This window comes from Belonocnema kinseyi, chromosome 9 (assembly GCF_010883055.1).
Source record: "Belonocnema kinseyi isolate 2016_QV_RU_SX_M_011 chromosome 9, B_treatae_v1, whole genome shotgun sequence".
Taxonomy (NCBI): domain Eukaryota; kingdom Metazoa; phylum Arthropoda; class Insecta; order Hymenoptera; family Cynipidae; genus Belonocnema; species Belonocnema kinseyi.
Window position 1 is genome coordinate 85,922,815 of NC_046665.1, and position 16,211 is coordinate 85,939,025.

Sequence of the window (16,211 nt, forward strand, 5' to 3'; positions counted from 1 at the left end):
ATTCAGATCTATACCTATTTCTGAATTTTCCTGAAATCTTTTAAAATATTTCAGGTTATTTTCAAATGTTTCGATAAATTTTTAAAGATTTTAGGGAAAATTTTTAAATTTCTAAAATCTAAGGCATTTTCAAGAGCTTTTAATTTGAAATACTTTAGGAAATTTAAAAAGATTCCAAGGAATTTTTGTATTAATTTCATTAATTTGAAGGTAATTCAAAGCGTTTGAAATATTTTAAGGTAAAGAATTTTCTATAATTTCGGAAGATATAGGTATTTTAAAAGATTTTATAAGATTTCTAAAGATTTCGATGATTTTAAGAGACTTTAAAGCTCTCCAGGTTTTGAGGAAATACCATCAAAGTTAACTGGATATTATAATATTTTAGTGGATTTCAAAGAATATATTCACAAGACGTGATGTATTTTGCAGGGTTTCGAAGATTTAAAGAGATCTAAAATTATTATTTAGAATTCTTTTGATTTTTTCAATTCACTAGATTTCTTGTAAATTTACTGAATTTTATTTATTTGAATGCATTTTTTTAATCACAGTTTTTTTTAAGTTCTTCTAAATTTACTTAATTTTATTCAGTTCAATTTTTCATGAGATTCATCAAATTCTTCTCATTTCCCTTAAATTATTCTAAATTCAATCATATTTTACTGAAATAAATCATTTCTCACTTTTTTGGTTAGAAATTAGTAGGGTTTTCCAAAATTTGAAGTGATTCACATGTTTTTCGTGAAATTCAACCTGAATTCTTTTAAATTCTTTGGGATTTCCTTTAGATTTTTCTAATTCGCTCAATTTTACCTAATTCCTTAGATTTTTGTTTTTATTTTTTTGGATTATTTTCAATTCACTTGATTGTTTTTTTAAATTCAGTGTCATTTTTTATGAAATTCATCGAATTCTTCACATGTCCCTTAAATCCTTCAAAATTTACTTAAAGTTTCCTGAAATAAATGGATTTATTCGATTTCTTTTTCAATAAATTCTTTTGAATAGTTTTGTTTTCATTATTCACCTTTTTGGTTAGAAATTAGTAAGATTTTGAATTATTTTTATTTGAATTATTTTAATTCACTTCAATTTTTAAAAGTTTTTGTTAAATTCATCTTGCAATCTCTTATACTCATCTTGATTTCTCAGGCATTTCATCAAATACCTTTGAATTTTTTTAAGCTCATTAAAAATGTTTGAAGAAGAATTTCAAAGATTTCTAAAAGGGTTACAGTACGCCAAAGTACAAAACATTTCCAAGAATTGAAACAAGTTCACATTTTTTTAGAAAATTTCAAAATATTTTACTAAAGTTTCCAGTGTTCCATCAATTTCAAGCATTTACAAAATTTGGAAGGTTTCAGAATATTTCAAAGCTTTTAAAAAATGTCAAAGGTTTTCAAGAAATTTGAGAAGATTTTAAAAGATTTGAATGATTTCAAGCGAACACAACAGTTTTCACAAACAGAAATTCACAGAAATTTCAAGATTTTACAAAGATTTGAAATACTTCAAAAGATATCAACGAATTTACAAAGATTTAACCCTCAAACGGTACACTGGTGCGAATTCGCACCCGAAGTTTGTTCATTTTGTTGGCATTTACGCAAACACAGCTGCAGCGGATTATCCCCACATATATTAAATATATATGTTAAATATGTGTGATATATGTTAGTAGTTTATTATATGTTCAATATATTTAAAATTAACGTTACAAAAGAGTTAAAAAGATTTAAAAATTTTACAAAGGTTTAAAAAATGTCAAGAATTTCAAAGACTTTACAAAGATTTCATAACATTACTTATGTTTGCAAAAAATTGTTGCAGAAAAAAATACAACTGAAAACAAATCCGAGAGCAATGATGAAGAAAGCGTGACCTGGGAGCTGAAATGGTCGCAAAATGAAGATGCTGAAGTGAGCGGGCCTCACAAAACAGAAAGAATGCTTTCTTGGTCGAAGGAAGGTTATTTTAAAAAGGGCGCTTGGGTCCGTAGAACAGGCCAGGAAGGGGATTTCTACAGCGCCGCAAGAATTGATTTTGACTTGTACCTTTAAATTACTTTTCCAACATTTATCCTAAACTCAAAAGACATGGCAGATGTTTCAGAATGTTGAAAAGAAGATTCCGATAGTGAGTTTCTCTTTTTATTTTTCGCTTTATAAGGCGTTGAACGCGATTAAAGGCATTTACTAGATTATCGCGTGACCGATATTATTTTTAATAAACTTACCCTTAAACTAATACGTCGAAATCGTCAGGAAAATTGGCTAAATAGTGCAAAGTTTTGTGGTAAGGCCGTTTTTTTCGGGAAAAATGCACCTTAATTAACGGCATCTCAATTCTAGAGTGAAATAAACATATTTTTGTAAATTACAGAGTTATTATAAATCAGGTAATTCCAGAAAGTCAAGAAATTCCAGAAAAATCTGATAAGAGTTAGGGAATTTTTGAAAAAATAAAGTTGAATTTAATTTTATTAATTTGGTTTTTAATTTAAAAAATCGCAACTATTTGGTTGGAAATTAAAATCTTTTGGTTAAGGATTCAAATTATTTTGTTGAAAATTCATACTTTTGGTTGAATTCGACTATTTTTGGTATAAAATTCCAATACTGTTTGGTTGAAAAAATTAAAATACTTGATGGAAATAAAATTACTTTTTTAAACATTGATTTATTTGGTTGATACTTTGTCATTTTATTTGAGAAATTCTTCTTTTTTTTTTGTACAAAATTTAATCATTTTATTCAAAATTTTGTGTTTTAACTTAAAATTTAACTCGTACATTTTTATTTCAAAATTTGTCTTAAAATAAAAATATTTTGTTTAAAATTCCTTTATTTTATTGAAAATTAGAAATTTTTGGGAGAATATTTAAGCTTCTTGGTGACTAATTGCTCTTTTTGGTTACAGATTGCTTTAAAAACTCAAATACTTGGTTGAAAATTCATGTAACTTTTTTTTAAATTTCTCAATTTTGGTAGAAAATTAGTTTTTTTCTTGTTTAGAATTAATTTTTTTGAAGTGAAAATTATACTATTTCGTTGAAAATTTAGTTTGATTGTATTGGAATTTTTTTTCTGATAATTTAATTATTTTATTTTTATTTGAAAATTTATCTGTGGTAGGTGAGAATTCAACTATTTGTTGAAAATCTGTCGTTTTTTTTAGAGTAGTACTCGCATTATTTGGAACTTCATCTTTTTGGTTAAAAATTAATTTCTGTGGTTGCAATTTTAACTATATTGTGAAAAATTATTTTTTTAATGAAGATTTATTTTACTAACTGAATGTTTAAGTATTTTATTTGTCGAATAAAATTGATCTTTTTAGTTGGAGATTTATTATTTTAGTTGAAAATTTACTTTAACTATTCCATTTTTGATGGAGAACTCACGTTTTTTGACAGAAATGTTCATTAAAAAATGTTGTTTCGTCGAAAATTTAACTATTCTATTTTTTCTTAATAATTCGAAAATGCATATTTTTACTTGAAATTTCATCACTGTCAATAAAAATTAATTTCTTTGGCTGAAATGTCGTTTTTTTTAGTTAAAAATTAATTTCTGAATAATTTTATTGAAACTGTATCTTTTTTTGGTAGAAAATTCGTTTTTTGGGTTTAAAATTGAATTACTTTCTTGATATTTTTTTTGGTTGAACATTTATCTTTATAACATTTTAACTATTCCATTTTTGGTTGAAAATAGATATTTTTAAATGAAAATTCATGTACTTTTTTGAAAATGAGTCTTTTTAGTAAAAAAATAATCTTTTGGGTTAAAAATTCAACTAACTATTTGGTTAAAATTTTATATTTATAGAATTTAAAAATTGGTACAGATTAGCAACCCTGAATAAGCTGCTGTTTAAAGCAAATAATATGTTTTCTATTAATTTTTCTTCTTTTACCATTGAAATTAGGCACCCTTTTCAATTTCGGGTCCGAGTTCTGCGAAAATTTAAATTTAAAATATGAAAAATAGCTTTTTTATATACCAATTATTATTAAAAGTTTATAATTAATTCGTAAAATAGAGTCACAGGGTCAGTTACTCAGTTTGAGAAGAAAAAATTTAATATTTCAAGTACAGTCAGTTTTTCTTGCAGATTGCTCTGAATTTCATAAACATAACATTATTTTTGACTGAAAGAACGTTTTAAAGTACATATTTTCAAAAGTTTTTTATTTTTTATGGCGAAAAATGGGCTTTTATTTGTTTTTGTTTTATTTTGGGTTAAAAACTGATTTTTTTCATTCATCTCTTTCGTTTAAAATAAACTATTTTCATGAAAATAGTTTTTTGTTGTTGTTAAAAATTGATTAAATTAACATTTAACTTGCCCGTTTTTGGTTAAAAATTCGCTTTTTTTAGTTTAAAAATCAACCATTTAGATTAGAAAGTAATGTATTTTTTTTTAAATCCATCTGTTTTGGATGAAAATGAAATATGATACTCAATAATCAATATTTTTGGTGGAACAATCAATTTTCGGTTGAAAATTTAACCAATTTAAAAAAAATCGTTCTTTTCTCAAAAATTGATCTTTTTAGTTGAAAATTCAAATTTGTGTTTGAAAATTGATATTTTTTCTTCATGAAATTATTTTGCTTGCTTGCAAATTAATTTTTTTTGTTTGTTAAAAATTCATTAGCTTAAAAAAAATCACATCGCTCTGTTAACAATATTTTTTTGAAGACTTAATTTTTCAGTTGAAAATTCGAATTGTTTTTTAGAAAATCCATTTTCATTTTTGAGAATTTATTATTTTTTGAAAATTCATTATTTTTGGTTGAAAATTTCAGAATTTATTTTGAAACCTTCTTTTGTTGGTTCAAAAATTATTTTTTAAATTCGAATGTAAACTATTTCAGTTTTGTTTACCATTTTTTTTATTTGAAAGTTTAATTTCTTTCTATAAAAATTTAACTATTTTATTGATTTTTTTATCATTAATATTTTAACTTAAAAACGAGGTATTTTATTTAAAATTTGTTTTTTTTTTTGTTTAAAATCAACTCTATATTCTTTAATATCAAAACTTGTTTAGGTAGGAATATCAACTATTCAATTTTTCATTGAAAATTCATCTTTTTTTTCAGTCAAAGTCATGCTACTTTGTTGGGAAATAATTTTTTCAGCTGAAGATTCAGTACTTTAGTTGAACAATGATCTCTGTAGTTAAAAATTCAACATTTCTGTTCAAAAATTCGTTTTTTTTTTGTGTAGAAAATTAACTTTTTTAATAACAAATCTAGTTTCCATTTTTGGTTAAAAATTTTTTCTTTTATAGTTCACAATTCACTCATTTTGTTGCAAATTTTATATATTTTTGAACATTCAAATTTTTTATCTGAACATTTCACTATTCCATTTTTGGTTGAAAATTAATTTTTTTAGATGAAAATTTAACAATTTTATTGAAAATTCGTTCTCTTTCAGTAGAAAATTTTCCTTTTTTAGCTTAGAATTCTAAATTTTTAGTTCGAAATTCATGTATCTTGATGAAAATTTGCCTTTCTAGTAGAAAATTATTCTTCTTGTTTGAAAATTCATCATTTTGTTTCAAACTTAATCTTTGTTATTAAAAAATTTTACTATTTGTTAGAAAAAAATATCGAATGTCATCAAAACACGTACTTTAAAGTTTTCAGCATACAATAATAAAATTATATAAAATTTGTAAAATTCAGAACTCTGCAAGAAAAAGTGACTAGTGAATAAAATATTAACTTCTTTTTCAAAATAAACAAGTTACTTTTCTACTTTATTTTACAAATGAGCTATAAACTTTTATTAATAATTTGCATTAAAAAAAATCTATTTTTGATTTATTAAATTTAAATTTTCGCAGAACTCGGACCCGGACAAATCGCACACTCTGGTGAGCAGGCTGAAAAATAAATGTTTATCTTATCTTTAGTTAGCAATATAGAAAACTGTCTTACCTACTCCCTTTTCAGAAAAATATTAAAACACTTCATTTTTTCGCTGTGGCTAATGTTGGCGTGATGTCGCTAATTAAGGCGCATTTTCTTATTTCGATTATTACATTAAAAATCAAATTCTTCTCCAAAAAACGGCCTTTGTTCACAATCTTTTTATTCTGTAGATTATTTATGCAAAAAACTAGAAAAAAATTATTCTCCCTTTGGTATTAGTTTATGAGAGGCGATTTTCCGATTATTTCCACGGCCCTTAAAATTGTACAGAATGGAATACATTGTATGAATATATTTACCTGTGGAATTGAACCATGATTTAAAAAATGGAAATAAAATGGCATGGTACTCGCAGATAATAGTAATTTATTTAGATACCAATAATTTAAATTATAATTTAATTTATTCTTAAATATTAAAATTAATTTATGGTTTATTTTACAAATGGATTTGATTACATAAGTTTATCTTTCTCTTCTTTTCCCTCCGCTATAATTTGTGGAAGGCCTCTTAGTGTCAGATACTCTTTGGGCGTAAATATTTGATGAACTCCAGTCTTTTCCGTATCTATCATGACCTGAATGATCCAAGTGAACAGGTGGACCTATCGGAAACACGCAATTTTAGAAATACAATTTTACAGAAAAAGGGATTTGTTTTACAAGAAAAGCATATAAATATAAAATTAATATTCTTTCCCCTATTTTCAAAAAAAAACTTCCCTCTTTTCTAGTTTTTTTTTCGTCTAAGTGCGAACTGAATTAACGCTCAAAGTGCATTGTGGGTGTATGAGACCCCAAAAAATTTTCAAACTCTTATAAACCATTCCTAATTCGAAAAATTTAAGTAAGTGTCGCTATATATCTTTAGTTGGAGACACTAACTGTAAATTATGGAAGTACACTATTTCAAAAGTATAGTAATAAATTTTCAGGTTAAAATAATTGAAATTGCGTGAGTTATCAATTATCAAGTAAAAAACCCAATTTTTCCACTTTTTTCAATAATTTTTTAACAAACTTCAAATGAAATAATGGTTATAAAATCAACTCTGCTTTATAAAAAATACCTTAAACCATATCGGATAATTTTATTGTGATAAAATATTCAATAGGGGTTAAAAAATACATGATTAAATACGATGGGGTATTTAGCACCCACGATGCACTTTACCGTGATTTTTACCATGTATGCAATTTGAGGGTTAATAAAACCCAATGAGATAAATTTAAATCTTTTTCGTTAAAAGTTTATTTTTTCCATTTACAGACCTACTTATATTTTTGGTTTAAAATTCTCCTCTTTTGGTTAAAAATGGTACTATTTGGTTCAAGATTTAACTTTTTTAAATTATCTTTTTGGTTGTTAAAAATTAAATTTTTAACTAAAAATGTAACTAATCCATTTTTAGGTGAAAATTGATCTATAGTTGAAACTTTAATTATTAATTTTTTCATTGAGAATTCAGGTATTTAGTTCGAAGTTCAACTTCAGTTTTGGTTACAAACTGAAAATTTAACTACTATTATTTTTTGTTGAGAATTCGTTTTTTTTTTTTTTTTTTTTTTTTTTTTTGGCAAATTCAACCACTTGGTAAGAAATTTATTTTATTACTTCAAGATCCATCTTTTTGGTTGCATATTTAACTATTTTGATGATATTTTTTTATTAGTTAAGATAATTCTTTTTTTTTTTATTGAAAATCCAAGTTTTAACGGAAAATTTAACTATTCCATTATTGATTGATGATTAATCGTTTTTAGTTACAAATTCAACAGTTTTGTTGAAAATTGTTTTTTTTTTTTCCTAGAAAATTTAATCTTTTGGACTGAAAATTTATTAACTTTCAAGAAAATTAAACTATTTGCTTGGAAATTAACTTTTTGGTTTGAAAATTCATCTCTTCTCTTTTGGTAGAATATTGATCTTTTTTGGTTAAAATTCAACTGTTTTGTACAAAAAAGGGTGGTTGCTAGACTGGAAAACCGGGAATTTAATAAGGCCGGGAAATAACAGTACATTTATTTTTTGACCGGGAATTTTACCAATTTTTTCAACATTTAAAAAAATAATCAGTGGAATTTTTATATTTTTAAATTATGACATCATTCAGTTTACAGTGCGTTATTCAAAAATCGTTCACTTAGAAATATTCCATTTTTGATTTTAATTTTTAAGTGTACGTTTTTTGTTGTAGAATTTTAAAATGCAGTTTTAAATACTTGAAAAATAAAAAATTAGAAGCGTTTGAATTCGATAATTTTGGATAAAAAAAACTTTTTAATTGATCAAATGTGAATATAAATTATAATAAAATTTAAAATTGAACTATACATTACTATTAAATATTATATACATAATTAATGGTTTTTATTAAATTTGAAATATTGTGTCAGTCTAAAATTTGAAAATTTTAAATTTTTGAATTAAGACAAATAACAATTGCTTAATGTTTAGAAATATTTTATTTTTTATGTAAAATCAGTAAGTATAAATTAATTATTCAAAAATAAACCAAAAACTATGCATGTAAGTTGAAGAGATATTTAGGCCTGAAAAAATTCAAAATTAATAAAAAATTTGAAAAGATTTCAAATAATTTGGAAAAAGTGTCTACGTATACTGACAAAATCCGTCTATTCATACAGATATTTCGATGTAGTAGATTTTTGCAGATTTCGAATAAAAAATTTAGGAGCTTTTTAAATTTTTCGAAAGGCTTCAAAAAAATAAAAAACATTTTCTCAAGACTCCTAGGAAAATTCAAAATGACTTCTTATTTTGAAAAATTAATTTTAAGAGAATATTTGAAAAGATTCCCAAAATTATCTAAAATAAATCTGGAAGATTTTAAGGAATTATTTTTAATTGTGCATGATTAAAAAAAATGTAGGAAGAGTTTTTATCATTTTAAAAGATGTTTAGAAGTTCTGGAAAATTTTCAAAAATAATTTAATATTTGAAAAAATATGTAATAACATTTAGATGTTTCGAGATTTTCAAATAAAATTTTTAAGATTTACAAGGATTTTTAAACTATTTAAAATTAAAATAATTTAACTTTTAATTTAGGGAGCATTCGGTTTATAACAAAAATGTAATCGTTCAATTATTAGTATTTCTGACTAGAATTACTTCAAATGATTTGCAGCTCAGTTTTTATTAATTCAAATGGAAATTTTTTTGCTGTAGAGTTCGAATATATTATTTTCATTGACTGTGAAAACTATTTACGAACCGGGAAATTAGCGGAAATTTTTTCTGTGATTGGAACGGCCACCCTGTTTTCGTAGGAAATCAAACTATTCGCTTGGAAGTTAACTTTTTGATTTCGAGATTTCATCTCTTTCAGTAAAATATTGATCTTTTTGGTTGAAAATTAAACTGTTTTGTAGAAAATTTAATTATTTTGTTGAAAATTAAACTTTTTTGTTGAAAATTTGTCCTTTTGGATAGAGAATTCGTCCTTTTGGATTTAAAATTCTACGGTCTTTTAAAAAATATGTCTTTTCGCCCTAAAAAATTAAAAAATTTGATTAACAATGTATTGTGGTTTAATCCTTTTTGTGTAAAAATTCGACTATTTTATTCAAATTTCTTCTTTTTTAGTTTGAATTTTTTTTCTTCAAAATTCAAGTGTGTCGTTAAAAATTCAACTATTTGTGGTTGAAGTTAATTCAGGGTGGCCGCTGGACCGGGAAACCGGGAAATGACCGGAAATTGTTTGAGACCGGGAAAAACCGGGAAATGACAGTGAATTTTTTTTTCTTGACCGGGAATTTTACAAATTTGTCGAAGGAAAATCTGTCTACGTTTGATTTCAACAGTTTTTAAATAATTAGTTAAATTTTTATGTTTTTCAATTATGCAATTATTTAGCTTACAATGCGTAATTCAAATTTTTTTTACTTTAAAAATTTTCCATTAAAGATTTTTATTTTTAAGCTTACATTTTTAATTTAAAGAATTTTTTAATTCTTTCTTAAAGATTTGAACAAATAACAAATAAAGGCCTTTGATGTTGAAAATTTTTGGTAAAATACATTTTTATTTAATAAATACAGTTTTTTTAATTTATCTGTATTGTAAGTAATTAAAATTGCACAAAAACGATTTGACAAAAAGATTTTAAATCAGTTCGAAATTTAAGAATTTTCAGATTTTAACGTTAAAACTTAAACGGTTTCAATTTGAAACTCTTAGTCATTAAACAAATGTCAACGTGTGGCTGAAAGTTTATCAACTATTTTCAACTTAAAAATAACTTCATAATCATATATTCTTAATTAAAGGATTTTATTACATTTAAAATATTGTTTCAGTGTAAAATATTCAATTCGAAATTTTAAATTAAAAAAAAAGATAAATTATTGAATATTTAGCAATATTTGAATTTTTATTTAAGACAAGTAAATTGAAACCAAGTATTTAAAAGTAAAGAATCTTTAACTGAATTGTTTGACATAAAAAGCCTGGAGTCGTTAAAATTTCGAAGAGCCTTTAAACTTTGAACGTTACAATTTAATTATTGTATTTGAAAAATGCTTAATTTTTAAGTGAAATTTTTTAATTTTTATGTATAATTCACAAATGAACATTTGTTCAAAAAATTTGAGTAATTTACAGAGATATTTGGGAGTTTTAAAAAGATTAAAAATTATCATGGAAATTTTAGAAAGTTTTCCTAAAATCTTCTAGAATCTTTTTTGAAAATTTTGTTTAAATCTTTGAAAAACTTTTTAAATATTCTCTTAAAATAATTTTTCAAAATGAAACATTATTTTTAATTTTTCTAGGAATCTTAAGAAAATATTTTTATTCTTTTGAAGCCTTTCACAATTCTTGAAAAGAATCTAATTTTTTGTTTAAAATCTGCGAAAATCTACATTTTGTTTTATATTAGGCTATCATTTCAAGTTTTACATTAAGTTTGAATCTTTTGAAAACGTCTACATATCTCTTAAAATTAATTAAATTAAATTTCAATTCATTTTGACAGATATTCAGAAGTTCTGAACAAATTTCCAAAATAATTTTTAATTTAAAACAAATGTAAAACAACTTCTAGGTTTCTCAAGATTTTGAAATAAAATTTTGAAGCTTTCCAAGGATGTTTAGACTATTTAAAAAGAAAATAATTGAGTATCTAATTTAAGACGTGTTCAGGTAATATTTTTTCAATTTTTAAATACTTAATGTTTCTAGCTTTAAATTCCTTAAAATTATAGTTTCAAAATTTTTAAAGTTCATTGATTGATTTTTTATTTAAAGCATTGCAAATGATAAAGTGGATTTATATTTTTTTATATTGAAACGGCCACTCTTTAATAGTTTTCTGTTTAAAAATTTTACCATTTGGTTAAAAATTCGTTTCTTTTGCTTGAAAGTTAAACTTTTCGGTTGAAACAGCAACTGATTTTGGTTGAATCTTGATCTTCTTTGTTTTTTTTTCAGAAATTCGACAATTTGATTGAAAATTTTGTTTATGTTGGAAATTCAACTGCTTTGTCGTAAGTGTAACTCTTTTTTTTATAATTGATTTTTTTTAATAACTACGTGGTTAAAAAATCAACTATTTTGTTGAACATCGAATTATTTTTTGCTTCGAATATTCGACTATTTGATTAAAAATGCCATTATTTTGGAAATTAATTTTTTTAAAGCACGATCTTTTGCTTAAAAAATCAAATATTTGGTTTTAAATGCAACTGTTTAGTCTTAAAATTAATTTTGTTTTTATTGAAAATATTTTAAAAAATTTCCCATATTTATCCCCTATTTTGGTGAAAAATCGCCCTATTTCCTATTAGGCTGTGATGTTCAACATCACAGTACTTTAAACTACGTAATGCTTTTGAAAGGCCCCAAACAAAGAATTAAACAAGAACGTGAAAATGTTTCTTAAACTTTTCTTTGAGATCTTTTTTTTTAGATTAATGACGGTACTTAGTATTTGTTTTATGGAGACAGAATTACGGAATATTTTCGAGGGTCCTTTGAAGCTAAAACCTGCCTTGAAATGTTTATCTTTTTCTGTAGTAGTCTACTGAGCTTAAAAATGAATTCCGGGTTCTCATCCCTCCTTTGAAGTTCTAAGGGTGAAGGGATAAGGGGACTTCTAAAAAGTCAACACCAGGGGTAAAAAGAGTGCTCTACTCAAATATCATATCTCTATACAAAAAGAAATAAAAGAAAATTTGCAAGGTCAATTTCAGAAACAAATATTATATATGAAAATTTTCCAATTCATTCTTTCATTTGTCCACTTTAAAGCTCTCGTTTCCGATCACATATCGCCTGCTTTTTTCTCTTGATTTTTCTATATAAATCTCCAAAACTGAAAAAAATTTAAAAAATGTTGCAAATTACATAACTTTAAAATATAAACCTTGAAAATTGGATATATTGTAATTCTATGTATTGAAATTGTATTGAAAATTCTTCGAAATCTAAGAATTTTACATTGTAAATCGTAAAAATTGAAGAATTTAAATTGTAATTCTTCAAAATTGAATCAGTTTTTAAAAAAATTTCTAAATTAAATACCTTTAAAGTAGAAATCTTGAAAATGGAATAATTTATAATATTATATTTTCAAACTTCAAGAATTATCAACTTAAATTTTCAAAATTGCAGAACAGTACACTATGAAACAGTACAACATTTAAAGTTCCTTCTATTTGGAAGATTTAGAATTGAAAGCTTCACTTTTGAGGTCTGGAAATACCAAAATTGAAGAACTTTTATTTATAAATCTATAAATCTAAAAAATGTTGTAGCTCACATAAAGCTGATCGGATGCCTTTTTTATATTAATAGTAATGTTAAGAAAATTGTAGGAAAAATAAAAAAGTTTGGGATTTCCAGAAAATATTTGTCCATGTTTTCAAAATTTGAAGAAGAAAAAAAGATTTTTTCTAAAACCACTCCTTTTTTTCTATATTGCTTTACAGTTTCTGCTTGTATATGTAAGATATCCTATCGGGTTTATGCAGGCTAAATTTTTTCCCTAAAAATATAATTTTGTAATTTATCTCGTAAACGATGCAAGATATAGCAAAAGAGGAACAAGCTTTTTTCATATGACTTTTTTAGTTGTACAATCTTTTATCTTAAAATTTTGTTGTCTTTTGTTTGCAAGAAAAATGAGCAAATTAGATTTCATGAAAAGAAGTTCTTCTGGCCACAAAAGTGATTTAGCCTACCGAAAACTCAAAAGATGTCTTCCTTTTGAAAGTAAAAATTCAACAAAAAATTGTCAAAAAATATAAGTTATTTTTTTCTTCAGAAAAATAACTCAATTTTTACAGAAAAACCGCTGCCATGTTGTTAATTTTCAGCCTTTTTTAATTATCTAGCGGACTTCGAAAGAAGACAATAAATACTATTAGAATTAAAAAGGAAACGATAAATATCTTGGTTAACTCAAAAGCTATAGAGGACTTTACGCCTGTAGAATCTGCCTGAGTTAAAATGGATTCGGTCTATACAATTTTTTATAAAAACATAAGTTCTTTTTTTCTAAATTTAAAAATAAATGTTTAATCTTTCCCCTTTGTTGTGAAAACATTATCCTATTTTCCCTTTTTGAGGGGAAGAGGGACTGATATAGTGAAACTGTGGGATGGGAAGAAGAATGCATCTTTGCTATTTAAAAACTTTATTATTTGGTCCAAAATTAAATTATTTAATTTAAAATTAAATTAATTTAGGCTCGGGAGAGTAGAAGAAGTGGGCGGAAGGGAAGTAGGGGAATTTAGCTAAGAGGAAGGTAAATGAATGGAAGTGAGGGAATTTGGCAGGAAAGGGAAAGTGTGTAAATATGGAGGGTTAGAGAAGTATGCAAGATGATGGGAGGGAAGTAGGAAAAGTGAAGGGTGGGGAAGGGTACAAAGAGAGGGGAAGTGATGGTAGGGAATACAGGGAAATTGAGGTGAGTGTAAGTTAAGGGTGTAGAAGTGAGGGTATTGAGAGTTAGGACAGTATGAAAGTGAGGGGATGGAAGTAAGGAAAGTGCAGCGGAATGAATGTGAGGATAGGTCAGGGATTCGGAAGTAATGGTGAAGGAGAGGAGAAATATTGGAACTAATGGGAGCGGAATTTAGGTTTGTGGAAGTACGGAATGGAAAATGAGAAGAAGTAATTGGAGGGATAGTAGGAGAAGTGGTGGAATTTAGGGCAGGGAAGTAGGGATGGTGACGCAAGAGAAAGTAGAGGTCAACGGTTAATTGAGGGCGTGTAATAGAGGAGGAGAAGAATTGGTGGAAGAGAAATAGACGGTTGTTGAAGTATGTAATACAAAGTGAGAGGAAGTTATGGAAGGGATAGTAAGGGAAGTATTAGAATTGAGGACAGGAATGTAGGGATAGTGCCGGAAGGGGAAGTTATGGAAGGGAAAGTAGAGGTCAATTAGGGGTGTGTAAATAATAGAGGTGGAGAAAAATAGAGAAATTGATGAGAGGAAAGTTGAGGGTTGTTGAAGTATGGAATGGAAAGTAAGAGGAAGTGATGGGAGAGATAGTATTGGAAGTGATGGAATTTAGAGCAAGGAATTAGGGATCGTGAGGGAAGGGAAAGTAAAAGTACAATGTTAATCAGGGGTGTGGAAATAATGGAGGAGGAAGGAAATAGAGGAATTGGTTGAAGGGAAATTAAGGGATGTTGAAGAATATAAAATGGAAAGTAAAAGGAAGTGATGCAAGAGACAGTACCGGAAGTGATAGCATTTAGGGCGGGGAATTAGAAGTGGTGGTGGGAGGGGAAGTTATGGAAGTGAAAGTAGAGGTAAAAGCTTAATTAGTGGTGTGTAGTAGAGAAGGAAAGAAATATAGGAATTGATAAAAGGAAAATTGAGGGCTGATCACGGAAGGGGAAGTTATGAAAGGAAAAGTAGAGGTAAAATGTTAATTAGGGTTGTGGAAATAATAGAGGTGGAGAGAAATAGAGAAATTTGATGGGAGGAGAGTCAAGCGTTATGGAAGTATGGAATGGAAAGTGAGAGGAAGTGATGGGAGGGATAGTAGTGGAAGTGATGGAATTTAGAGCAAGGAAGTAGAGATCGTGAGGGAAGGGAGGGTAGAGAATTTAAAGTAAGGGATAATAGGAAGAGTGGTATTATTGGAAATGAGTAGAGGGTAAGATGTAAGGCTGGGGAAGTGATGAGGGCGGAAGTAGGGAAATCAGGGATAAGAAAATGAGATCTAGGAATGGATAGGTATTGGTAGTGAGAGAGGTATAGCAGGAAGATGTAAGGGAAGAGTTGGGAAGTAAAGGGAGAGGAAGGGAGATGACGTGAATTATGTGTGGGGGAATAGGTTGATACGACTAAGTTTTTGAACTTCTTTTGCGTTGGGATCTCTGAAATAAGAAGCGTATAATTTTCGTTAAATTTGTTAAATGTTATAAAATGTAACAAACCATAATCATATGCAGGTTCGTAAGAAATTGGATAAGGGCTTGAGTAAGGAACATTTCTTTTGAAGATATCAACAAACTTGAGTGCGAAGATCAGAACAGCAACAACAATTGACACCAGGATGATTTTTGCTTTTATCAAGACCAGAGCAATCCAGAATTTGAGGCCTCCCAGAACTGTGGACGGATGAGAGAATAGAAGTCAGAAGTCCGTTATTTCATCTCGTGCATATGTATAATTGTATATGTATATTATCCTCTCACTATATCACTACAACTCGAATCTTTCGTCGTCGCCTAGATTCGCGGCGGTATAATATAGAAAAGGGAGGTATGCAAATGTAATTATGTAAATCGTGGTATGTAAAGCAGGTGCCAGCTCGTTGCCGGGGTAAAACATTTGTGTAAGTCGCGTTGTAACGATAAAAGTGAATATGTAATTACTGAGATAAACGCTGCTGAAGCCGCAACAATTCCTTGCTGAAAAACGTCAGACGTGACAATATTTACTCGAAGACTTTCCCATTTTCCGAAATTCCGGGAAAGTAGCCAAATTATTTTCCCCAATGTTCGCTTAGAGTGCGTCAAATTAGATTTCGTACCATTTGAAGGATATACATCAGTTATTTTAAGTTCAAAAATGAGCATTGCAACCCTAGCGGATCGAGTGAATGGGACGATTACTATACATAATTGCGTGACTATACAGTGACATATTTTCATCATTTTTCACATTTATTTACAATTTCACATATAATTCAACGCTTTTTAAATTTTTTTTATTACCAATTAAAAGCTGTGTGCGATCAACCTGCTTGCGAGATTGCGCATTGCGTTGCTG

The 16,211-nt window shown here is 26.8% G+C and overlaps 1 protein-coding gene across 3 annotated transcripts in view; it reads left to right on the forward strand.

Annotated features, from left to right (window-relative positions):
- Nucleotides 1–15,823, forward strand: part of LOC117179529 (CD2 antigen cytoplasmic tail-binding protein 2 homolog) — a 35,937-nt gene extending 20,114 nt beyond the window's left edge. The window contains exons 6-8 of one of the 3 annotated variants that reach the window (XR_004467931.1): nt 1,837–2,142; nt 11,411–11,466; nt 15,389–15,823. Coding sequence is in view for 1 of the 3 variants with exons in the window: in XM_033371417.1 (XP_033227308.1) it covers nt 1,837–2,066 (230 nt within the window). In the remaining 2 variants the exon portion in view is untranslated. Of the gene's footprint in view, nt 1–1,836; nt 2,386–11,410; nt 11,467–15,388 lie in introns of those variants that run through there. The other 2 variants (XR_004467930.1, XM_033371417.1) reach the window with 2 other exon arrangements.
- Nucleotides 15,824–16,211: the final 388 nt, after the last annotated feature.